Source organism: Conger conger, chromosome 2, assembly GCF_963514075.1.
Source record: "Conger conger chromosome 2, fConCon1.1, whole genome shotgun sequence".
In the NCBI taxonomy this organism is placed as follows: domain Eukaryota; kingdom Metazoa; phylum Chordata; class Actinopteri; order Anguilliformes; family Congridae; genus Conger; species Conger conger.
This window is the reverse complement of record NC_083761.1, coordinates 55029148-55054843: the sequence shown is the minus strand read 5'-3', so window position 1 is coordinate 55054843 and position 25696 is coordinate 55029148. Positions and strand designations below refer to the sequence as shown.

Below are 25696 nucleotides of genomic sequence, written 5' to 3'. Positions count from 1 at the left end.
ATAATATGTAATGAAAAATTAACACGAAAACACGAACATTGTTTCACAAACTGCTACACATAATCAAACTTTTTTCTGTTATTGTTTGTTTAATAATTTGGTGACCGACACGGGTCTATGCGGGAATAAAAAGTATAATCACAAGAATTTGACCGATGAGGTTTTCTTAGGTTGCTAACATGCGCAGTAGAGGCTGTTTCCAGCGACTTCCTCGACTTCACAGCCTGGTCTGACCCCTCCTACTCTCTGCGATTTGTATGTACGCTTTATGGATTGGATGTTGGGGTAAAAAGTAGGCGGGACAAGTAGAAAACGATACTGATGGGAGAGGAAGTCACAGCCAGAGCTTGTGGTCTTGTTTTCACGAGCTGTACACTTCATTTCCCAGTATTCATAGTGCCCAAGGGCGACGATTGCGCGTCTCACCTTTCTGCCAATGCTCTCAGATCTCATTCTGTAGGCTACAAATCGTTCCTAAAAGTAAAACTATAATATGTAGCTAAAACTACTATTAAAAAACATAACAATAGTTATCCGGTGTCAGATGCTGAGGCCACTGCAGTTTTGAGCCGTAACACATTTTAAAACATCACTATGAAAAATGACCTAGCTAGTTAGCAAAATGACGACGTTGTGAGTTGAGCATTGCCAAAGGAAATAATTATGTACTTAGCACCGTGTTTAAACTGTATACCATCATGTTGTGTACGTTTTGCTGTAAAGTCTAGTCGACGAAGTAATCCCGTGAGATGCATGAGAGAACAGATCTTCGGGTCAGTGGTTGTGAAACATGGACAAACTCGTGGACATCAAACGTGTGGTGTCACTTGGATTGGTCGCAGTCACAAAAATGAACCTGTTCTGTTAAGTGGTGTTCTGCAGAAGAGACAGGCTTCGTCTGAAAGTGGGAATGTGAGGGTGAGGTTTGCTCCAAGTCCAACAGGTAACTTACAGTGGCTTACAGTTTAACTACAATGTAATATCCTGTTTACTATAATGTAAGGATTGCTAGAGCAATTAAATATTTCGCTAAGTGTGGTCATTTTAAATCGGATAGCCACTTCGTTTGGTAGATGCAAGTGAATTGTTATGTTAGTGAGTAGTTTTACAGTAAGCTTCTGCCCTTTACCGATGAATGGACATTAAACAATGTTAAAGAAAGTCATGTTTTTCTGTAGGTTTTCTGCATCTGGGAGGACTGCGCACTGCCCTCTATAATTTCATTTTTGCCAAGAAACACGGGGGCACATTCATTTTAAGGATGGAAGACACTGATCAGAGTCGGCTTGTCCCAGGTGCCGCAGAAAGGATAGAGGATATGCTGGAATGGGCAGGTAAGCTCCATGGTTATACAGTGCCCTCGATAATGTTTGGGACAAAGAGTCATCATTTATTTATTTGCCTCTTTGAGATTTGTAATAAAAACAATCACATGTGATTAAAGTGCACATTGTCAGATGGGCATTTTTAAACATTTTCGTTTCACCATGTAGAAATTACAGCAGTGTTTATACATATTCCCCCCATTTCAGGGCACCATAATGTTTGGGACACAGCAATGTTGTGTAAATGAAAGCAGTAATGTTTAGTATTTTGTTGCATATGCCATGACTTGTTTGTGACCTATCGGCATCATCCGAGTCTGGATATCTTATTTACAGGCTGTCCTACAAGCGATACTAAAACTCGTTGCATTTGAATGGATCTCAGTGAGAATTGTGGGGAGGGACTAGATTCAGCTGTAAATTATGCTGATACAGTATGGAACACATCTGTTGGCTAAATGGCATTAAGTCATCAAGAGTCCAAGGTATCAAATGAGCCTCAAAGCACTGTGCTGCTGCCAGATATGCAGTAGAAACAAAATAATTATTCCTCCTGAATAGTTCAACAGTAACACCCATTACACCCGGTTTCCAAAGCATGGGCTATGGAAGTCGTGTCAGAATTTATTTTGTGCACATATTATGTTTGGAATATGTCATGCAGTACAGGGACTGAAAGTATAGTAGCTTTCTCATTTTTAAAAATCTAGCAGGCTTGTTCAATGACATGGTCACATTCTATACATTAATCGTCACATTCTATACATTATTCCTACCAGCTACATCAGGTCATTAAAACTTTTATTTCTTCTGGAAATTATGTGAAGTGAAATGATGTGTACTGCTATTGTGTTTGCTCTGAAAGTTCTGAGGCTATGGGAAAATTCAGCTGAGATTAGAGCATAGAATTTCAGCACATCTTGCAATTATTACTATTATTATTCATATTAAATGACAGTAGATTACTTGTGTTTCTTAATCACAGAAAACAATATTTTCCCCTCTTACAGGGATACCCCCAGATGAAAGCCCACAAAAAGGAGGAAACTTTGGTCCTTATCAACAGTCACAGAGACTGGATGTTTACAGCCGATCTGCCCAGGAACTAGTGGACAAAGGGGATGCCTATCACTGTTTCTGCACTGCACAGAGACTAGAGTTATTGAAAAAAGAAGCCCTTCGAAGCAGGCAGACCCCTCGGTATTTGCATTGTTACTTCCCGCTTTTAAACGTGGAACATTTCCCCCCAAAAAATTGGGGAATACTAGTGGCTTCTCTTGTTCACACAGCCAACAGCTATCCATTATTGTAATAGGTACCATTCACACATGACAATACCAGTAAGTCAAAGTACTCAAATAGAGCTAGGGCAGTAGGTGAAGAGGTTGCGGAGACGAATACGGTCCCAAAGAGATGTGATTTTAACTTTGGCATACTAGCCAGACAAGTTCGCTACCTGCTAAAACTAACAAAGAAAAAAGGAATCATAACTGCTTACAGTATGTCCTGCCACATTTCATTGTGCACATACTGTATACAAAAACTGTAGAAGCTTTCTATAAACACATGCAATGGATGTGTGACCGTGACAGTATTACATGGGCTGTGTATAGCTAGTTATGTGTGCCACATGCAAGTGTTTTGCTGTTTATGGATTGATGACCTTAACCCAATTGAGCATGTATGTCACCTCCTGAAGAGGAGTTTGAAGGGAACCCCCCCCCCCCCCCCCCAAACAAACAAGTGAAAGAGGCTGCAGTAAAAGCCTGGAAAAGCATCACAAAAGAAGAATGCAACAGCTTGGGTTGCAGGCTTGATGCAGTTATTGCAAGCAATGGACATGCTACCAAATATGAACTGTTATTTATTTTTATTTACTTAAATACTCTCTGTTCCAGTACATTTGCTCACATAAAAATTGGGTGGCCTTATACCAAAGGTGCTATGTTCTAGGTCAGGGGTGTCCAATCTTATCCAGAAAGGGCCGGTGTGTGTGCAGGTTGTTGTTTTAGCACAGGACTAAGACAGCTGATTCTACTCATCAAGGTCTTGATTAAAGACCACGATTAGTTCATTTGTATAATCAAGTGTGTTACTGCTGGGTTAAAACAAAAACCTGTACCCACGCCGGCCCATTTAGGATAAGATTGGACACCTCTGTTCTAGGTAGTTCAATACATCTAGGTGTGAATACCAGGAAATAAAAGCTGAAATTCTGAACTCTTGTCTTGTGTTCATTTTTTATCTCAACCCCAAATGTATGCAGTGCATTGTAAAAGCAAAGGAATTGGCCTTGCTGTTCCAATACCTTTGGAGGAGACTGTAGGTATATATTTTTAGTCATAGCTTAGTATCTGTATCAGATATTTAGAAATCCGGTTGGTGAACTCTCTCACATGCATACAAACGGGGCCTTATAGTATTATTTTTTCAAGATAATGCAAATTCATATTTTGGGATTGAGTGTGGGGCTGGAGAACAAATGTGGGATTAATTCAGCTCATATTTTTTGTTTTTGATTTGTTTGCAGGTATGATAACAGGTGCCGGCACTTGCGGCCAGACCAGGTGGCAGAAAAGCTGGCTCAGGGGCAACCCCATGTTATCCGCTTCCGCCTGCAGGAGGGTGTGGAGCCCTTCAATGACTTGGTGTTTGGCTGGAACAAGCACGAGGTGGCCACCGTGGAAGGAGACCCCGTCATCATGAAAGCCGATGGCTTCCCCACATACCACCTGGCCAATGTGGTGGATGATCATTACATGCAGATCAGCCATGTGCTGAGGGGCACAGAGTGGCTCATCTCCACCTCTAAGCACCTGCTGATGTACTCGGCCTTCGGGTGGACCCCGCCCACCTTTGCACACCTGCCCCTTCTGCTGAACAAGGATGGTAGCAAACTCTCCAAACGCCAGGGCGACATCTTCATTGAACACTTTGCCCAAGCGGGGGTTTTGCCTGAAGCACTGCTTGATATTATAACAAATTGCGGGTCAGGATTCACAGGTGAGACCTGTCATGATATATGTTTGTATTGTCATGAGCATTGCATAGTTTAGTATTGTCATTCACTTCAACAATAGATGCTATTACAACATTAGAATTACTTGATTTAATGGTCGGCTGTATAAATAGTTTTCTCTTGCGGAGCAATATCTTAGATGGTTAAAATATTTAGGGTTCATTAAATTAATGAGTTGACTTTTTTATGCAATATATTTCAGCTGAATTGTTGTTTGTATTGCTTACATGCTATGTGCTGAAATTGCCGCAAGGTGGTGCAATTTTGATCCGAAATTAAACATTTTCATATTTTCTTCAAATGCACACAGCAGAGAATCGTTTTGGGAGGAAGCTTCATGAAATGATTTCAGAATTTGATGCATCAAGAATAACAACCCACTCTGCGCTTTTGGATCTAGACAAACTGTCTGAGTTTAATAGGTGAGTTAGTAATGAATTGTTCTACAGACTACTGAATTGTCAAAATTACAATTCACGACTCCACGTTATTTCTTTATTTATTCTCTCTCTCTCTACAGTATATACAGTACTGTGCAAAAGTCTTAGGCACTCTGGATTCTTTATATTTGGTGCGTCAGTAGATAAGATTATATAATGTAAAGTAACATTAAGCAATAGACCACTTTTCTGATAAAAAGATGATTGCAGCTATACCTTACCTGGTTATACCTTACCTGGAGAGTTAAACTTCAGGACTGAATCCAAGAGAACTAATGCAGCTTGAAAGGTGAAGGGTGGGCAGTAAATAGTACATTTTATGATATTCAGAAACTTTTCATTCCATTCCATTAAGTGAAGATGTTTACAAAAATAAATTAAAAGTTTATTATGATTCTGTATTATTATTTAGTACATTGGCTGGTATGTTGTTCCAAACACATCAGAGAACTTGCCACAGTTATTCTGCATACTTTTGCTGTCTCAAGTTGTTTTTGTCAGAAAAGTGGTATATTGCTTAATATGTTACTTTATTTAATGAAATACAATAGTTATCTGTAACATGTCATTACTTTGGAGGAAAATGAATGAAATCACAAATGTACTCACACACTAATGCAGAAAAAAGAAACATCGAAGACCAAATTTACATTAAAGAATCTAAGGTGCCTAAGACTTTTGTACAGGACTGTATATAATGCTATTTCTTCTGTTACTAATGAGGACATTGTTCCTGAAATATTTACGTGTTTGTTTATTCTTCAGGATCCATTTAATGCGGAGAATTGATGATGAGCAGAAGTGTGGTTTCCTGGTGAAGGATTTACAGGGCCTCATTGTGCAGACTTATGGACCGCAGGTCCAAGAGAACGACGTCCTGCACAGGAAGTATATTAAGCGTGTCCTTCACCTTCGAAAGGTAACATTTCTGCAGATCCTTTCTTTCTCTTCCAGAAAACCCCACCTCCCTGTCCTCTCCAGATAATTTAGAGTGACCCACCATGATGAATGTTTGCAACACATTTCATCCACTGGATGGCAGCAACACCTTCTTGCTAATCTTTATTTTTTAGCGGTATTGTCCCATAGTTCAACTAAAATGATAGTTTTCACTTTAATATTTTTTAAACAAGAACCATCTTAATTGTATGACTGTAATGAATTCTAAATATTTTGGATTGTTAAATGTTGTCTCTAGATGGGAATAAAAAACAATAGTAAAGGAATATAACTAGTATGAAATCTAGCATGTGCAAGATACATTCATATAAGCAGTGGAAATTTTGAAGGCACTTTAATGTGATGCCCTTTATTTGCATATTTTATTGGAGCCTAACTTGTTTTTGGACTGGGGCCTTCTTGCCAGGACTACACTAAATTATTAGATAATAAATCTTATATTGGTTCACAATTAAGAATTTAACAGTACTAATTGCTATTTTATTAATCATCATGTGGATCTGTCAAAAACTGCCAGAATTGTGTGCACATTGTGCTGATTGTTCTGGTGAGTCTCTCCTGAGTTTTCAATTTTTAACTTTATTCAGGCTGTGAGAAAGGGTTGACCTTTTCCCTGCTATATTTTTATATTCCCTCAGTATTTCTCTTTCTGTACTTTATAGTCTGTCGAGTTACTTATTTAAGAAAAGCGGTATGTATGGGCTGGGTCCTAAAACTGGGCTTTTGTTGGGTTCTTGCTCAGTATTTTTCAGTTACATTAGTACTTTAGTGAACTTACATATGCACTTGCTGGTCTTTAAATTTTGTTGGTCAATTCTGGCACTATTACTCATGTAAATATGCTTACAGTATGTTCTCCTACATTGTAAATTGCTTTGCCCTGACAACGTTTTGCTAAATTAATGTAATGTACAGTACTGTGTTGTTATCACCTGACTATGACCAGGATTCCACAGTGGTGGGACACAATTGCCTTTGCCCTGTCAACTTAGACACAACACAAGTTCTCCAGTTATATGCTGTGATGTCGGCACTGTGGAAAATAGTAGCTTGCAGGTGAAAGCGTCAGATCTCTCTTCTGTGATTGTGAAGTAAAACTAGATTGCCCTAGATTGGTATTTGCGATGTACTGATTCAGAGCTGCTCATCTGTTTCGCCTTGAGTTTCAAACCGGTACACAAACAGCATATTAAAGGGATTATCCATTTTTGACTGTTATTTCTGTCTTAAATCTTGTGAACTTCGAGAGTAAAATTCTCAAGAGTGTTCAAGCTGTTGCTACTCTATGAATTAGAATAACTTCACAACTTAACTAGAAAAACCCAAAGAGAAATGTTGCTACGGTAACACGGCATTGTGGCATTTTCCAGCAGAGTGTGGGGAGGAGGGGGTTATTATTGCAAGTTATTCTGTCATGTAGTCATGTATGTCAGTGGGAATGCATTGTTGGTATTTTTCTGGTTGATGTATAAAATAGAATTTTAAGGCAATATGTATCATATAATTAATATTTCATTTGTTTATCTTGGAAGGGGCACATAACTGGTCTCCAAGACTTGGTGACGCCTGCCTACTCCTACTTGTGGATGAGACCTTCTGTTCCCATTGGGCAGCTTGAAGGAGTCTCCTCTGAAGCTCATACCATTCTCACCCTTGTGCTGGAGTAAGTAGACTCTTATTCAACCAAACTCATTTAGCTATAAAAGAGAATGGGAGAGAATACAGCTACAACTACACCTTTTTCTAGAACATTCTCTGGAAGGCACACACTACTGCACACATATTCAGAAACACACGGAAGCTGGACAGCACTTGTTTTTACTCTGCAGCCTTCCATCAGAACGGCACAGTCATTGTGCTGGAGGACTGCTCCACTTAGGCAGCTGTCAGACAGGCAGACAAGGGGTGGTCTGACAGACAGTGGAGTTGCTGCAGTATTGTGGCATAAAGCAGGAAAGAACTTGTCAGCAGTGGACTGTATCAGTATACTGAGAACTAGTTCTTTAGCTGGATGTGCCATCCGCAAGCCCTTTGGTCTGTCGCTTATTTCCTTTAACCAGGTTATCAAGAAGCCCTCTTCTGGGGTGAAAATATAAATCCGAAATGAGGAAGAGTAAATTTAGTGCAAAAAAAATACTCAATTGGGAACAGAAATGCTTTGTAATTAATATTGATTGCGTTGTTATTAAAATCTGTAAATGTTTTAATCAGTTGAACAGAATCAAGAACTGCAGAATGGCACCTTGAACTGTGCCTTGTTTCTGTAGGTTGATTGAGAAGCACGGTAAAGAGTTTACTCCTGAGTGCCTGAATTTGGAGTTGAAAAGCCTGGCAAAAAAGATGAAAGTAACAAAATACAATACAGTGATGAAGTTTCTGCGCTTGGCTCTCAGTGGCCAACAGGTAATTCAGATGCCAAAGATTTGAATTTATTTATAAACCACATTAAGAATGCCTTAACCCTAAAGATGACTATTAAATATGAACATTTCTAATGTAAATAATACATCACAACATTAAGCATTAAAGTAATCTATTATTGTTGTTGATTTAAATGTTGTGGTACTGCCAATGTTACATTATTTTGACATATTTCATATTATTGTTTGTCATTCATTTTATAGCAAGGACCAAGCGTTGCTGAAATGATGGTGTCGTTGGGATCCAAAGAAATTTGCAATCGTTTGCAAGGACTGCTGAAAGGCTGACTGAAAACTTTAAGAAATTAATTTACATTACAAATCAACACCTCATCACTAAATTACGGTTAGCCATTTTAAAGCATTGCCTCCAGCCAACTGTCAATAATTAGACTAACTGTACCTGTAACATACAGTAATGCACACAGAAATAATTAATTTTGTATGGATAATATGCAGAATGTGTGAGACACAACTATGATTTCCCAATTAAAATATGCTACAACAACAGTGCTGTATAATGTGTTTTATTCTCAATCGCACATCAGCTTCCCCTTCTTGCTTTGCCAGTTCACGAGACAAGACATCGTTGACTGGGTGTGTGCGCACGCACCGTAGTTACGGTACATGCAGAATGTTGCAATGCCATGGAATCGGTAATATTCCACTTTCAGCCTGATTAATGAATCATTTGTAATCGTGAGCGTGTAAATATTCTTCACTAAATACAATGTATACTACATACAATAATAGAGAAGCCTGTCCTGAAATACTGCACAAATCAAGTGAATAAAACGTTCCTAGTAGGCCTACTTAAATTCAGATGCCAGTGAAATGAGAGTCACATGTTCCTGCTCTAACCCAGGGCTGACAGTGAAGTCAGCACAAGACGCAGTTTAGTTTTAGTATGGTTACCGTGAGCTGATGAGGACATGGCGACAAGCGAAGAGGGGGAAACTTTAGAATCTTGGCTAAGTAAGTTCTGTAATAAAATGCCAAAAATACAACTTATTTAAAATGGGAACAAAACCAGGCTTCACTGTCGCTTGTCAACTGATTTGCCAGCATGACATTCAAATTCAATTAACGTTGTAAATAGAAATGTGCAAACCGGTAAATTTAGTTCCTCAATTCCTTAATCTAGCTACATATCTACTACTGGTAACGAGAGAAAGCCTTACAAAACTTTATTTGTGATCGAATTGATGGTGGGTGTATTTCTCTGCAAGGAATATAATGGCATGGTACAGTAGCCCATCAGCTGTTCGAATTACGTTAGCTAGCTAGGCTAGCTACTGCATTGGGTTGTTTATTGAAGTTCGGCTTTTTTAACGGATTTTAAATGTAGTTTACATAGCTTGCGATATAAAATGTAAAACAAAATAAACACTGGTTTAGACCGTTAGTTAGCTAGCTATTGTGGTTAAGCCAAAGAACAAAACAGGAAGTGACAGACACGAAAGTAACTTACAATACGAAAACCCTGAACTTGTTGGTAGTAGATGTTAAGTTTGTTAAACACGAATCCCAATTCTTATGGAAGGGATAACGGCGTAGATGTACAGATTATGTTCTAGTTTTCCTACTGTAATCTCTAATTTAGGTGCAGAGGTAACTAGCTAAGGAACGTGACCATATTTAAAATAAATTGAGTGCCATTTCCTGTATGAAGGAAGGAACCCTGACAGGTTCAATATAAGTCATTTTGTCAAAAACGAAACGCTGTCGATTCGTATTTGAACTGCTTACAGTTAACATGTTTAATGCTTGACATAATGCTGTGTGAAACTTAAATCATGCATAGAGGTTCCCAAAGCTCCTGGACCGTCGCTCAACTGAGCATATCCAAATACGTTTTGCGCAGAATCAGTCCCAGTTGGCTAAGCAGGGCTGACTGCTTGCATAAACACTCAAGCAGTTTAGGGTCCCAATCATACCCATATTCAAGTTTAATTTTTAATTTTTGTTTGGGAACACACTTGCTGGTTCATCAGCAAGAAATCTATATGTGCAGTACCAGTCAAAGATTTGGACACACCTTGCCTTTTCTGCTTTTTCATATTAAAGGATTAATATGGTGGTTGAAACTTCATGAGGCAACAACAAAACAATGTGCTTAACTTTTTAAATTATTCAGTCATGTATTTTGAAACTTATTTTTCTAAGCCTAAATTTCCCTCTATAAAAGTTCACCCAAACTGTTGTGTGTGGTAACTTAATGAGAACTGTCAATTAGCTATGATTGACAGACCGTGCCCCCACTTTCCACACATTGTTGTTTGTCACCATAGCTATCCATGATACGCACTCATCGTGGGAAACTGAATTTTCTTAAGCTAGCTAACTTTGTATAACTATCGATAGAATGTATCCTCACTTATTCCATAATAATTTTTGTTAGCTAGCTAGCCAAGTTAAGATAAAAACTCAACAATAACGTCCCTATGAAAGCTAACTAGCAAGCTAACGTTATCGATTACCTCACTTTATGAAAGCAAACTGGCTAGCTAAATTAATATAAGCAGAAATAGTCCAATAGTTCTTAAAGGCACTCTAATTTAAGTGAACCTAACGTTAGTCAAATATTTGCATTGTCTTGCCTGTAGACCAGTGGCACAAACTGCGTGGATAGGGAAGTGGTTATCCTCGTGTGCACAACGAGGAGAACGTTCTCAACCGGTTGAAAAAAGGACCATATATTTAATTAATACGTGGTCAAAGTGCAGATTTCCAGCTTTTATTAAAGTGTGTTTTTGTACATATTGGTTTCAACATGTAGTAATTACAGTACTCTTTATACATAGCCCCGCATTTCAATGTTTGAGACAAATTAACATAATGTCAAATAAAATAGTCATGTTTTGTATTTCGTTGCATATTGTTTGCATGCCATGACTTCCTGAATGTCATGTCATCAAGGGTCCAAGGTGTCAGATGAGCTATCGTGCTGCTGCCAGATATGGTGTAGATAATACAAGGGACATTTCTCCTGACTTAATTTTCCTGTTGAACTCAATGGGAGAATTATTCAGGAGAAACAACCCTTGAGGTTTGTTTGATACCTTGATGACTTAAAGCCACTTAGCCAAAAAAAAAGTGTCCCATACTGTACTAGCATGATTTACAGCTGAATCTTGTCCCACCCCCCAATTCCCATAGAGATCCATTAAAATGTGCTCACCCAGACCACAGAACTGCTTCTCATTGGATGTTTTTAGTTTTTCACACCATTCTCTGCAAACTCCAGAGACTGTTGTGACTGTTGCTGATTCTAGGAAATCAGCAGTGTCTGAGATACTCAAATCACCCTGTCTAGCACCAACAATAATTTCATGTTCAAAGTCACTGAAATCACATTTCTTGTGGATGTGGAAATGCCATTATCAGTACAAACAATACTTCTTTGTTATAAGCCTGAAATTTTGACATGGAACTGTGTTTTCTTCTCACCTTTTACAATTTCAGTACAGCCAATCTTTGTAATGTTGTGTCAATTACATAGAACACTTGGCATATCTCACATACCGTGACCCAATTTAATAACTTGCAAAACAAATGTCCTTACATTTTTCTGTATGTTTCCAGATAAAGCCACTGACCCTAGTAACACGGCTGATCGGTGGGATTGCATTCAGGGATTCTATGAACAGGTTAATAACGAGCTTGAAGGGTGAGTACATGTGAAGTGCAAATCTGCAGATGGGATGTTTTTTTAGTTGCCTACCCAAACATAGTTTGTTTCAGACATCAGGACAAGTTCTCCATTAAGAAATGATTGGCCTTTGAAGCAATTGTGCGCTATGGATATTTTTGTTATATTTAATTTCCTGGCTATTATTACTTTCTGTGCCTCAATTTTCTTGTCGTATCAGAGAACACAATTACTGCATTGGTTTATGCATTTAGAGAATGCAAAAATCCTCCAAATACGGAATGTTCAGTTTGAGTCCAGCAACAGCAGTTTTGTGAATGGAACCATTTGCCACCATTTTGGCAAAATAACCTTGCTATTTTTTATGTTTATGACTCCCCAGCAAAATTCCTCTCTCAGGGAGAGGTCAGAGGGAAAGGTGAGGGAACATTTCTCAAAGGCAGCTGCATTGAACATTATAGGTGATGAAGCACAGAAAAAGTAGTTAACATGCTGCAGCTGATGTGGCTGAAATTAGAGATTGCAGTAGAAATAGCATGCACATAACAAAATATGTATTATGCATGTTTAGCATGTTGCCTGAGACACCCAGACCCCATCCATATGCTTGTTTTAATGAATGTGTTGGGCAGAATGAATGAATGAGTGAATGAATGTTAAAAGTGAAGCAGTACCCTATTTGGTCAGAAACTGTCTGGTCTGTCAATATTATGTTTATAATGGTCTGGTAATATTATGTTTTCACAGGCCACAAACTGCGATGCGCCTTCTTGCTCACAAGATCCAGTCACCCCAGGAGAAGGAGGCCTTGCAAGCTCTAACAGTGAGATTTCTTTTTATAGTTCTTGCAGTACTGGCTCATTAATCATCAAGCATTATAACTTCACATGTGGCGTAGAGTGTTGTTTGGTAACTGGTTGACACCCAAGTGTAACTTGAATTTCTGGTTACAGCAAATATCCGAAACATTTAATAGGCAATCTTTTGCACGTAATTCAATTTCCAACCAAATGTGCATGTGCTGATTTGAATAGCTGGCTAACCCTATACATGTCTGCTGTAAAGAATGAGACACATAATCTGCAAGGGCCTTTTAACAGAAAATGTTATTCTGTACATTTGTGTTTACGAGCCTAATATTTGAATAATATATTACATATATTGAGGCAAGGGGTGGACAGATTATAAGTCCATGCCGATTATTCATATTCCAGATATGTACTTGTATTCTGAAATATACTGGTAGTGAGTTAAAAAGAAATTAGACAATTATTCACTTTGTCAAGAAAGTGACATCAAACTGAGGTATTACTTTCTGCTTCACAGACATATATTTTTTTCTTTTACCTAGCTTGCATAAGCTAAGATATTCCCATTAGTAGTTGAACTACTGTCTCCCTTGGAATCCCTCTGCTCGCTGAGGTCCAACAGTCCTAGCCTTTTGGCTTACACCAAACCCTTTTAATATTTTGATTAAAACATACCCTGGCCTGGAAATGTAAATGTATGAACTATTTAAAAGAGACTTCCTTTTCTGCTTAGTCAGAGCATTCTTTATAGGAGTCATTATCATGACATGTCCTGTCATGTGACTATAGTCATGTGATTGGGTCCAGAATTCTGTTGCAGCTAATGACATTGGTAAATCTTTAAAAAAATATTTTCAAGCAAAGAGATAATTTCAGTATAGACGTTCTTGAATATATTACAATATACACTCAGATCTGATCACTGTATACTACCTTGTTAATGCAAATATTTAATCAGCCAATCATGTGCCAGCAACTAAATTCATAAAAATATGCAGACTTGGTCAAGAGGTTCAGCTTCAGTTTTTCAGACCAAATGTCAGAATCGGGAAGAAAGGTGATCTAAGTGATTTTGACCGTGGAATGATTGTTTGTGCCAGACAGGATGGTTTGAGTATCTCAGAAACTGCTAATCTCCTGGGGTTTTCACGCATAACAGTCTCTAGAGTTTGCAGAGAATGGTGCAAAAAACAAATAACATCCAGTGAGCAGCAGTTCTGTGGACAAAAACACTTAATGAGAGAGATCAGTGGAGAAGGGCCAGACTGGTCAAAACTATATTTAAAATTGTAATAGCACATTGCTGTTTGGATTTGGATTTTCAGACAGTTATAATGTAGCATTAAAAAGAGAGGGAAAGACCATTGTCTTTGTGAGAATGTAGAAGCACTGGTCGGACTTGACTGGTCTCTTGGGATGTGATACACATGAAAAAAGGCAAAAAAAAAGATACTGTTTCATGTATGTCGAAAATGTTTGTCATATGGGATATTAGAACAGTGTGCATCACAGCCTTCCTAGTAATTGTCCCCAGAGTGATTTTTCCTCCTTTTGTTTCCATTTGTGTTCACTTTCACACAGTACTAAGCCTAGATGATTAAAAATGCTTTCAAGCAGATCTTAAGCCTGCATCTTTGACTTGTTCCTATTTACATGAATATGTAATTAAAATAAATTGTATTCATTTATTCAACTCCTTCATACCAATCTCTCCCATTTATGTCTTTCCTGAAGGTTCTAGAAGCCTGCATGAACAATTGTGGCAAGCGATTTCACAGTGAGGCTGGAAAGTTCCGCTTCCTGAATGAACTGATCAAAGTGTTATCACCAAAGGTACTGTGATAACTGCTTGACATAACCTGTATCAATTACATTTTTAAAAAGAGCTCTTAAGCATGAAGATTTGCGACATAGCTATTGATTGATTTCCCACTTCTACAGTATTTAGGTACGTGGAGCACAGCTGAGGTCAAACAAAAGGTGACAGAGGTCCTTTATAGCTGGGTTCTGTGGTTTAAAGATGAGGTTAAGATCCAGGAAGCCTACACCATGCTAAAGAATCAAGGTTTGTAGACCGTGGTTTGTTTTGTTTACTGTATGGTTTATTTTCCCCTTGTAGGCTTGTAACTGCTTTAGGAAATCAGTTGTAACAGTGTGTGATTAGACATTATGTCCTTCCTTGTGCTGTTTATAAAGGATTTGTTGTATAACAAATATATAAAGAATATAGGCCTGATTAACAAAACTTGAGGGAATAGTCTCTAACAGAATGGAATATGAATATACATCATACAATAAGGAAATGGAAATTAAAATTAAATAGAAGAACAAGAGTGATGACTACCATTGGAACAGCTTTCTGAATGAGTGTATAGATGCAGCTCCAAATATGAAATGCTGGTCCCAGCGTAGTTCTTTGTGCCAGACTATTAAAATAACAGACATACGTATACAGTAGGGCTAGAGATTTATTTAGTTCAGGATGAACTTAAGCTGTGTCCATGAAACTTAAAGCCCTTTAGTAATCTGGTTTTCTATGCAACATGTGATTTGACCTGTCATTTTCTCAGGTATTATAAAGAAAGACCCCAAGTTACCTGAGAATGTGGTAATGCCCCCCCTGTCTTCGAGAACAGAGGAGTCTGTCTTTGATGATGAAGAAAAATCAAAGGTGGGAATTTCATTAGAAACTTGTTGCAAGAATTTGAATCACGTGCACCACTTTTCATTTTGATTGTATCATTTGGTCCATCTCAGCTTTCATTTCCTGAACTCCTGCTGAAATTAGGATCATTTGTTGTATGTGGCATCCTGGTGAGGTGTTACATCTGTCAGGACTGTGCTGCTAAGTAGAAACTGCAGGTTGCTGACAATGTCATTTAGAGCAAGAGATATACTGCCAGGCCTGCGACAAAAGCTGTTAAACCTCTTGTCGTTTGTTATAGCAGAACATTAGAATTTGCTAATGTCTTCAGCACTTGTATATGAAATGTCTATTAGATGCTTTTGCTGTAAAACCTGTCACCTAACTATTGCTGTAAATGCAAAGATACTGTTTTCTTAATCAGAATATGTCTCAACGTTATTTTATTATATTAATATTGGGATTTAAAAAGGGAACTGTGTCTGTATGCATATTGTAAATGTGCTAAGCAGAGGCCATATTTTTTCCAGTTATTAGCAAGACTCTTGAAAAGCAGACACCCTGATGATCTTCAGGCAGCCAACAGGCTGATCAAGAACACCATTAAGGAAGTGAGTATAATTGCTCCTTTATGGCACTGGGTCATTCACAGTGCACTATGGCCATTTGCTACAATCCCATCTGAATAGAATAGCCTGCTAAAAACCCATTTCAGTCAGTTAATGTCTCTTTGTCTCCAAAAAGGTTGATGCACAAAGGTACCTCCGGAGGGTCCAGAATGAACCTGATAGCATGTTCTGTAGCTCTCTTCTGTAGGAGAATCACACATAGCAGGGATTGCTTTAACCGCACTTAATGTCTGACAGGAGCAAGAGAAGACGGAGAAGGTATCCAAACGCTTTAACGCCATGGAGGACGTCGAGAGAAACTCCAAGCGTCTGAAAGAGCTGCTGGAGAATCACAGGAGGGGCGAATCTTCTGAAGAACAGTTAGAGGAGATGAGGGTGGGTCGTTTGTGCGGGTGTGTTTGTGTGCTTGCCTGCATCAGTGTGTTTGTGTATATGCTGTGGGGGGGGGGGGGTCACTGCAGCTGTTGCATGGGTGTGCAGCTCCTGTCCTCACCGCCCACCATCCAGAACATTATTGGTTTCTTAATAACTTAATAGCTTCTCAAGAGCAACAGAGGGGCTAAAGTCAAATAATGAATTAATCCGACTTGTTAATTAAGAGTGTTATTGCTGGAGTGAAAGCCAGATGCCCTTCAGCCAGGACATCAAGACTGCAGTGTGCAGCCTGGAGTCAAATTAGAGACAGGAGACAGAGCACATGGGGTCTTTGTCTTGATTACTACAGCCGTCTTAATAGTTTTTGGTTAATGGATTGGTAATTGCCAATTAAAGTTTGCTAGTGTTAGACATTTTTTATCTCTTACTATTAGTATTCCCAGCCCTGATTGTAGAAGCGATTGTGGACTTCTCTTTGTGCCATCACGTTTGAGTAAAAATGAATTAAGCAATTCATTGTCATGTAGAAGAGTGTAGTTAATGGCACTCTTGTTTCTGACAAGCAAGATGGGGGTTTGAGCCGTAGGAAAAGAGGATGAGAAGGGATATTCGCCTGGTGCCTGGTCAGTGGGTGCACTAAATGATGGAAGCAGGGTTGTCTTGTTCTTGTGTTTTTCAATACAAGAACCAGACTTGTGATATGTACACTATGGGAAACAAAAATAAATCTGTGTGGTGGATGAGGAGTTACAGAAGTGGAAAATATATGAGCAGGAGCAAGGTCCACATTCTCCAGTGTGCAGCAGTATACACCTGTTATGTCATTACAAATGTATTAATATCTAATGTAGGTTGTTATTGTCTTGCCTCTGCCACAGAATCTTTATGAGCAATGTGACAAGCTGCGGCCCACTCTCTTCCGCTTGGCCAGTGACACAATGGACGATGATGACGCATTAGGTACTCACCGTCTCCTAAAAAACATTTTTCTAACAGCCTTTTTAAATCAATCGCAATGGCCTGGTTTTGCTTTTTGATGCTAAAATTGGTGCCCTGCAATGGACTGGCGACCTGTCCAGGGTGTATTCCTGCCTTTAGCCCAATGTATGCTGGGATAGGCTCCAGCCCCCCTGAGGCCCTGTCAGGATAAGCGGGTTAAGATAATGAATTAATGAATGAATGAATGCTAAAATTGGTAAATATCAGCTATTCATAGTTGTCCTCAAACATATCTGCATGCTCTCTCCCCAAGGCATGATTAGCCAAGTAATTCAAAAGCAGCAAATATACCATCAATCAATGTTGGGTTCAGCTGCATGCTTGTGGGTTTTTATATATCGTCAGTTATTATCATCGTCGTCAATAATTTTTTTTGTGCTCTCATTTTCAGCTGGAATCCTCCAAGCAAATGATAAACTAACTTCTATTGTCAACTTGTACCAAGAGATGTTTGGAAGCAAAGTTGTGAATGAAAACGGCAGAAGCGATCACTCCAAAACCAAAGGTATCACATCTCTGGGCTTTCCAGAGTATGCACAGGATTGCCATTGACCAACCAGTAGTTCACATGCTGCTCATATAGTGTGAATCATTACCTGAATTTATTTGATGTTTTGCATTGCACAGGTTCTGCAAGCCCCAAAGAGATAAAGAGCTACCACCTGATAGATCTGTCAGTGCTGGATTCTACATCGGCAGAAGGCGGCAGTCCATCTAAAGCTTCACGTAGCAGTTCTGTGTCCCTGCTAGACGAGGAGCTCATGTCACTAGGTCTGTGACCTCCGGTGCTTTCTGTTACCCACCGCTCCCTCTTTGTTGTTGTTTGGGACATCCACCTTCAGACTCCTGCTATAAGACATCACAGAGCAGCGTGTCATGACAGATGGTGCACTCCAGTGTGGCCTGTCATCTAGCATGCAGTGCAGGAGATTAGGATTGTGGATATTGATGGTGTGTTACTGTGTGCCGTGAATAGTTTGTGCTGTAGGTAATTTAAGGCTCTTTGCAGGACTAAATGATCCATCTCTGACAGAAGCCCAGAAGAGTTCTAGAAAATGCTGTGATGAACTGAGTCAGGTACAGTCAGACATTTATTATTATTATATTTTATAATAAAAATAAAACTTTATATTATTAATCATAATAATGGGATAATATTATTTCTGGTTTATTGGGTAAGTAATAGTGTTGTTGAATGGAAAAATTTTAACACATGATTCGAACGATGAGAATTGGACAATAAACCCACATTTAATGCAATATTGAACACTAGATATGCATCTTGTGCTGTGCAGAAACTGCTGGGTTTAGCTAACTTAGTAATTTAGTAATGCAGTGCTTGCCTGTTAGTTTCGTTTTTAATGCTGGTCCCTAGGAGAGAAAATTAAGTAATTACATAACTGTGTATGAATATGACACTCACAGACTGCCACTAGCATTGTTTATGTTATGAGAGTTGGAACTTGTCTTGCCTGTCTCCTATCACTTGTAAACCTAAACAGAGTTTGGAAACAGTCAGTGAGATATAGATAGAGGACTTTTTAAAAATAATTCTGCTTGTATCTGGACACAAAAGGCCGCAAGACAGCTAATCACACACTTCTCTCCCATACACAGTGATGAACAGTGTCAGGCATATGCTTTTCTTAAAATACTGCTGCTAACACATAACATTCCAAACTAAAACTCAAAGGACAATGTGTGACATTGGCTGAGGAGTATTCAAAATGCCACAGTGGCTTTTATGGAAATGTTTAAAATATGTATGCATATGTGTGAAGGAATACAGAGCCTTGTATATTTGTAATATGTGTAGTACAGAGACAAATATGCAGATATATTGTTATAATACATGAACTTGTTGACATCAACAAAGTCTCTTCCATGATACAATATCTAATAATCTATTAAATGTGTTTCAGAGATAATTGTCTCTAGTGCTAACTTTATTAAGCTTATCAATATGGCAAGCCTGCTAATGTAGTTCTGATTGAGCATGTTTTTTTTCCATGAATGGAGGACATAAAAACAAATCTGTTTAAATTTCTCAATTGGCTGGGGGTGCCTGAGCTGCCAGAACAAGGAATCAGCTGTTTCTGTTTTTGATATGATAAAACAAAAATGGCTTTGAAAATGTGTTGTTTCTCAAAAGACAAAAAACAAAAAAACAAAATTCCTTTCTCTGCTATAAACCCATTTCGTTTGTCTGTGCCAGGGTCTTAAGTATGCCACATTCCAACAATTTAGCACATTTGAATAATTGAATATGTTCTTTCAGGCTTCGAATGACAGAAGTGGCCTTTGTATGCTTTCAGCTGTGGGGCGATGGCGGTTTGGGCACCGTTGGGCAGAGTGCTGAGTTCACTGGGAGGGTGGAGAAGGAGAGGGGAGAGGGAAGCATATTGACAGCCCGGGGGTCTGGAGCGGACTGTTCTCCCACAGGCTCTATCACATTCTCAGCGCAGCACAGCTGGTAAGAGATAGTAAGTGCCTGTTGTAGCCAGAAATGTCTGTTTATGCCATTTTTGCAGTGCAGCTTGTCACCAAACCAGGCCATCGTAAATACAACTGGTCTCATTCTTGTCACAAAATGCTTTACCTGTTAGCATGCTTTTATTGTTATTACATCCATCCATCCATCCATCCATCCATTATCTTAACCCGCTTATCCTGAACAGGGTTGCAGGGGGGCTGGAGCCTATTCCAGCATACTTTGGGGGAAAGGCAGGAATACACCCTGGACAGGTTGCCAGTCCATCGCAGGGCACACACACCATTCACTCACACACTCATACACTCATACACACAGGCAATTTAGACTCTCCAATCAGCCTAACCTGCATGTCTTGGGACTGTGGGAGGAAACCGGAGTACCCGGAGGAAACCCACGCAAACACGGGTAGAACATGCAAACTCCGCACAGAGAGGCCCCGGCCGACGGGGATTCTAACCCAGGACCTCCTTGCTGTGAGGCGGCAGTTCTACCCACTGCACCATCCGTGCCGCCCTATTGTTATTACAGTCATCATGAATTTTTTGTTAATTTTTATATTTACAGGTATAGTGGCTGATTTGGTCTTATTTACTTTTTTCTAGGCCAGGTGTCCTTCCCAAGTTGAGTGACCTTCAGAATCAACCAGTTAGTTCGCCATCAAAGTCCAGTGACCTGCCCGCTGAAAGATCTTTATCAGATGTATTTGTTTCTCTTGAATCTATAAAGCCAAGTAAGTACCTGCCTGTATTACAAGAAGTCAAAAGATGCACACTTACATTCACTGAGCACTTTATTAGTACATTTACTTATTCATGCAATTATCTAATCAGACAATTGTTCGCATCAACCATCAGAATGTGGAAAAAATGTTATCTAAGTTACATTGACCGTGGTATGATTGTTGGTGCCAGACAGGAGACAGGAGTATCTGAGAAACTGCTGATTTCCTCAGATTTTCACAACAGTCTCTAAACATCCTGTGAGCAGCAGTGAATGCCTTGTTAATGAGAGAGGTCAGAGGAGAATAGCCAGACTGGTCAAAGCTGACAGGAATGGCAAATAACAACACATTACAACAAATTGGTATGCAGAAGAGCATCTCTGAACGCATCAAACCTCTGAAGTAGATAGGCTACAGCAACAGAAGACCAATAGGACTAAAAAAATGAGCTCACTGACTGTAGAACCCTGTAGTTACCTATAAATGAATTGTATGTTATGTACTGTATTAATCAATCAAACGGCTGCATGCTGTCTGGTGTATTTCTATGATCATTTCACATTCTCCCACCATTGTCTGTTAGGCAACATCGCACCCATTACGGCTTATGACAAAAGTGGAATCCGTGTGATGCTGCACTTTGCCAAAGACTGTCCCATGGGGCGACCCGATGTAGTCGTCATGGTGATCTCCATGCTCAGCACTTCCCCCAGACCCGTTAGAGACGTGGTGTTCCAGGCAGCGGTACCTAAGGTCGGAAAATCATTTACGTATAAACATTCACATAAGCCCTTCGGAGAGGGATTTCACAGTAGTCCTGCAGAGCGCCTCTTTAAATTGATCCCACTATAGCAGATGCTGAAGCGATCATTAAATGTTGGATTACGGCGCTGATCTTCAGATTACAGTCTTAAACCGACTCATCAAAGATTTTGGAGATACCTTTCGCTTTTAGTCTTGTGTGTGGCTTCGCATCGGACGCGGGCGTTCGAATGAGAGGCTGGCGGGTTACTAAACGTCCTTCCGGTCCCTGTACTTCCCAGAGTATGAGAGTGAAGCTGCAGACAGCCACCGGGTCGGAGTTGCCATCTTACAACCCCATCGTGCCCCCTACGGTCATCTCCCAAATCCTGCTTCTGTCCAACCCACTCAGAGTGAGTTCACTCCTACATTCTGTGCGAGGTCTGGCTGCATCAGTTCTGTGGGAGGAAATGTAACGTAAATGCTCTAACCGCGACAGCAGTGCTGGAATAGAGTGCCCAATTTCTGCAGGGATATTAAAGCCATACATAAAGGCAGGGAGCCTTGTCAAATTATGCTCTTCCTATCGCAATAAAAAACAGCCATAACTGATGCTACAAAATTAAATGGACCTTATGAAGATTCAGCCTTTCAGACATTATTTTTCTGGGGGGGGGGGGTGACTTCAAGGAATACTTTGGATGGAGTACCCTGTATTCATGTAGTTAGATCAAGAGCAGCTGTATTAGAAGTTAAAGATGGTTGATCCAAAGTTTTCTCATACCTACAGTTGCACAATGTTACTACATGGCAGAAAACTATATGCATATACACATTATTATGGTTAACAATGAAATTCATCCCATCTTTGAGAATTAAGGTTATCAAACATTATTATTGTTGTTGGTAAATTGAATGTGCATGCCTAAAAAAACAAACGTGCTCTTTGAATTGAAATGAAACGCTAGTGAAACATTTGAAGTTATTCAGTATAATATAACAGTACAGTATAATAGTATAATATGTAGTTAAAATCAATAGCATAATTGATGATAAAACATCACATTACTATAATCATTGCATTGACAAACAGCTCTGTAACTACTTAATATGGCTTTGCATGAACGATAAAGCATATGCCTTTACGCATGGATCCAAACGAGTATAGATTTTAATCTTACCAAAGAACAAATTCAAGTAAAAAAAACATGAAAAGATGAATTAACGATCAAATTTGATTACTTTTGATTAGCTTTCCGGTTAGGGTGCTGGATAAGTGTCAGAACACATTTGTATCAATTGGGCTAATGGTATTTGTTTGTGGTTTGTTTGCTCTCTCAGGATAAGGTGCGTTTACGCTACAAGCTGACATTCACCCATGGAGAGCAGAAGACCAGTGAGCTTGGCGAGATAGAAAACTTCCCTGATATGAGCTCTTGGACCAGCTGGTGACCTCCCCCAGAGCAGAGAACTCAGGGTCAATAGAGAGAACACCTTGATGGCTACTGCGGAAATAATACTTTCTCAAATTGTGAGACCATATTACACTCGAATTGATATGTTGTAATGGTTTGGAGTTATAGCAAATAATAGCAGGTTTCTTTCCTTTTTTATTTATTTTTTGTACCATACAAAACTGTAGAGTTCCATGCCGTTCGCAGTTTTGTAGCCAAAGAGCACCAGACAACAAATCATTGAGTCTCTGCTGTTACAGTGATGCAGTGATCATACTTCACCTCAGATGAATCAGTTGGGTATCTTGACAAATGAAAGCGTGATTGACAATATGATTATTTAAAAAGGCCTTGTGAATGATTCAGATTCCGTTTTTTTGTTGTGATAGAACGTGTGGTACGAATATATGTAAAATTAGTTTATTTTAAATGTGATATTGTGCTTTTTCTGGGTACTGTTCGGTACTGGTCACAATGTGCCATTATTCTGCCTTTATGCATTACCTAGTTATGCCAAGAGTGTCTTATTCAATGGATCATGGTTTCTGTGCAGATATACAGAGCAGTATACAGAGCAATTCATCCTGGTCTTAAGGTTCAGCTTGTCATGCAAGATTTTGTTTGTACTCATCCCTGAGGTGAAATGAGATGCTTAACTTTCAGTCTTTTGTTTCAGAAAAAGATTTCCTCCACTTATCCTTATCAATCAGGTAAAACCATAAATAGTTAATCCCCAGAACCGGGACTTTGAAAAAAAATGTGTGCTGCGCAATTATGAGAATTTTGATTCCATTATGGCATGTCTTTATAGTTAACAGTGGCTTTATTGAGTTCCAAAGAAAAGTTCTTGAAACAATGTAGGTCAATGAAAATAGTTTGTGCAAACTTCCTTTGAATGAGTATTTAAAGGTACAAATGGTAATTTTGGACTCCTAACAGTCAAGAGAGGAATTGCAGCAACAAACATCCTGAAACCACAACACTGTTTATCTCTCCCCCTTCACGGTGAACGTGCTGATGTTGAACCCCCCCACGCCATTGCCTTAGAACCAATTTTCAACCAATGAACTTGAATTATTGTACAGCTGTACAATGTTTTGGAGTGTCGGTCCGTCAACTGTATATTTTGAAACCCGAAAGGACTATAAACAGGCAGAGGGTGAGTCAACATGTCGGTGAGCCTTTTTCAATGGTCGGTAGGGATTTACAATGGTCGTGTAACAATGTTTTAACACAAAAATCTTACCTATTGTACCTTTAACTTGAGTCTGATACACAGTAAAAGTGTTGTAAGAAAATGTCAGTGCATTTGTATTTCTTCTAACTCATTGGTCATTTCCCATTTGGCCTCCTCAAGTGAAAATGACACTTTCTGCAGAGGTGTGTTGCCAGCCTCGTTTAAAGGGGTAGTTCACCCAAAAATAAAGTAAAGATATATTTACACTTACCTGGAGTGGTATCAGGGCGGCACAGATGGTGCAGTGGGTAGCACTGCCGCCTCACATCAAGGAGGTCCTGGGTTCGAATCCCCGTCGGCTGGGGCCTCTCTGTGCGGAGTTTGCATGTTCTCCCCGTGTCTGCGTGGGTTTCCTCTGGGTACTCCGGTTTCCTCCCACAGTCCAAAGACATGCATGTTAGGCTGATTGGAGAGTCTAAATTGCCCGTGGGTATGAGTGTGTGAGTGAATGGTGTGTGTGCCCTGCGATGGACTGGCGACATGTCCAGGGTATATTCCTGCCTTTCGCCCAATGTATGCTGGGATAGGCTCCAGCCCCCCTGCGACCCTGTTCAGGATAAGCAGGTTAAGATAATGGATGGATGGATGGATGGATGGATGGAGTGGTATCTATCCATCCAGATAGTCTCAACCAAAGCACACCAGTATTCTGCGCAATGTCAATGTTGTCTTAAAATATGGTTTCAACGTTCTTTTAACAATGCTTTTTATACATTTGTAAAACATATGTATTTTTAAATTGAAATGTATGTTTTTAAATATACACTATTGCACCTACCAACCATCTGAAGCCCAAATATGCCTGGGGACATTATTCCATAAAATAGGATAAGTTTTAAAGGCTTAATTGTTCCCTTAATTGTTCACTTAACACAATGTTATTAGTAAGCTTTTATTTTGCTGTGACATCTTCATTGTTTTTATATTTGATTTTAGCTGATTATTTTAAGTGCTATACAAATAAGTTTCATTGTTATTACAATTTGGAAGTAACCCTGCTTTGCGTGACCCATAAATCCAAAACAAGTACGATGTCCTTTTCAATATTTTTCCAATGCATTGGTGTGTCTGGACAAAAAACTGAATGATATATTTTGTTCAGCTTTGTCAAGGATGTAAAAAGTTAGAGTGCATTGTAGTTGTACTTCATGTATCAAGCTGTAGGTGTGTGGCTTTGGCCTAATGTCCTTCTACTCCCACACTGGTGTGGTGGTCTAAATAATTTAAAAGGCTGCAGATAATGTGTCTAGTCACCAGTAGATGGCAGCATTGATATTTTACTTTTTTTCTTTTTCCACTGAGCAGTAGCAATCAGGATAGCCATCACATTTTTGGCTTCCAGATTTTTTTGTTTTTGTTGTTGTTTAGTTCACCTTCAAGTGAACCTATTCTGTATGAGGTGCAGTGTACTGGATCTGTGCCTAATAAGACCGCCATTGGCAGCTATCACAAGTGTTTAAAGGGTTAAATCAGTTGCTGGGTGTGTCCCTTTCAAGGTGCAAGGTTCCACAGATATAAAAAAAATAATTTAACTTTGACAAACTCCAAAATCATAATAAAGTAGAAACCATTTCTAAGTCACTCGTCTTATTCAATCATGTGATGTACATTTATGTAATCTTCACCATGCTTAATGTGACGCTGTACTTGCAGATGCATATTTATGACAGTCTCTATTTTTTAATTAAATATGAAAAATGTTAAAAATTATGACATTTTACATTTTAGTGTATTTTAGATTTATGTCAACTCAATCGTTTTATTCCTTGTCTTTTTC

General features: G+C 39.2%; 2 protein-coding genes across 3 annotated transcripts; both read left to right on the top strand.

Annotated features, from left to right (window-relative positions):
• The first annotated feature begins 377 nt into the window (after window positions 1-377).
• ears2 (glutamyl-tRNA synthetase 2, mitochondrial) lies at window positions 378-8674 on the top strand. 2 transcript variants are annotated; one of them, XM_061231315.1, is made up of 9 exons: window positions 378-943; window positions 1179-1334; window positions 2336-2525; window positions 3856-4328; window positions 4658-4766; window positions 5550-5703; window positions 7277-7407; window positions 8012-8147; window positions 8369-8674. In XM_061231315.1, exons 1-9 carry the CDS (start codon window positions 664-666, stop codon window positions 8450-8452), a joined length of 1713 nt encoding a protein of 570 aa, XP_061087299.1. In that variant the 5' UTR covers window positions 378-663; the 3' UTR covers window positions 8453-8674. The 2 variants fall into 2 exon arrangements, with proteins under 2 accessions (XP_061087299.1, XP_061087298.1); XM_061231314.1 differs by having other exon boundaries at window positions 380-943; window positions 4655-4766.
• Window positions 8675-8999: 325 nt separating this feature from the next.
• On the top strand, window positions 9000-23980 carry LOC133122934 (ADP-ribosylation factor-binding protein GGA3-like). The gene is made up of 17 exons (XM_061233218.1): window positions 9000-9139; window positions 11750-11834; window positions 12564-12639; window positions 14360-14458; window positions 14567-14690; window positions 15196-15296; window positions 15800-15880; window positions 16136-16273; window positions 17152-17233; window positions 17664-17777; window positions 17900-18043; window positions 18282-18349; window positions 19588-19745; window positions 20369-20496; window positions 21071-21240; window positions 21531-21641; window positions 22570-23980. The coding sequence occupies exons 1-17, from the start codon at window positions 9097-9099 to the stop codon at window positions 22678-22680; spliced, it is 1833 nt and encodes a 610-aa protein (XP_061089202.1). The 5' UTR covers window positions 9000-9096; the 3' UTR covers window positions 22681-23980.
• The last annotated feature ends 1716 nt before the right edge of the window (window positions 23981-25696 follow it).

Excerpts from the sequence above, each read along its gene's own strand:
- ears2 (XM_061231314.1), top strand. The coding sequence starts at position 664 with ATGTACTTAGCACCGTGTTTAAACTGTATACCATCATGTTGTGTACGT. Across the intron at positions 5,704-7,276 it reads GTGTCCTTCACCTTCGAAAG|GGGCACATAACTGGTCTCCA; the intron begins GTAACATTTCTG and ends TTATCTTGGAAG. Across the intron at positions 7,408-8,011 it reads ATTCTCACCCTTGTGCTGGA|GTTGATTGAGAAGCACGGTA; the intron begins GTAAGTAGACTC and ends TTGTTTCTGTAG.
- LOC133122934 (XM_061233218.1), top strand. The coding sequence starts at position 9,097 with ATGGCGACAAGCGAAGAGGGGGAAACTTTAGAATCTTGGCTAA. Across the intron at positions 12,640-14,359 it reads AGGCCTTGCAAGCTCTAACA|GTTCTAGAAGCCTGCATGAA; the intron begins GTGAGATTTCTT and ends TCTTTCCTGAAG. Across the intron at positions 14,459-14,566 it reads TCAAAGTGTTATCACCAAAG|TATTTAGGTACGTGGAGCAC; the intron begins GTACTGTGATAA and ends CCACTTCTACAG.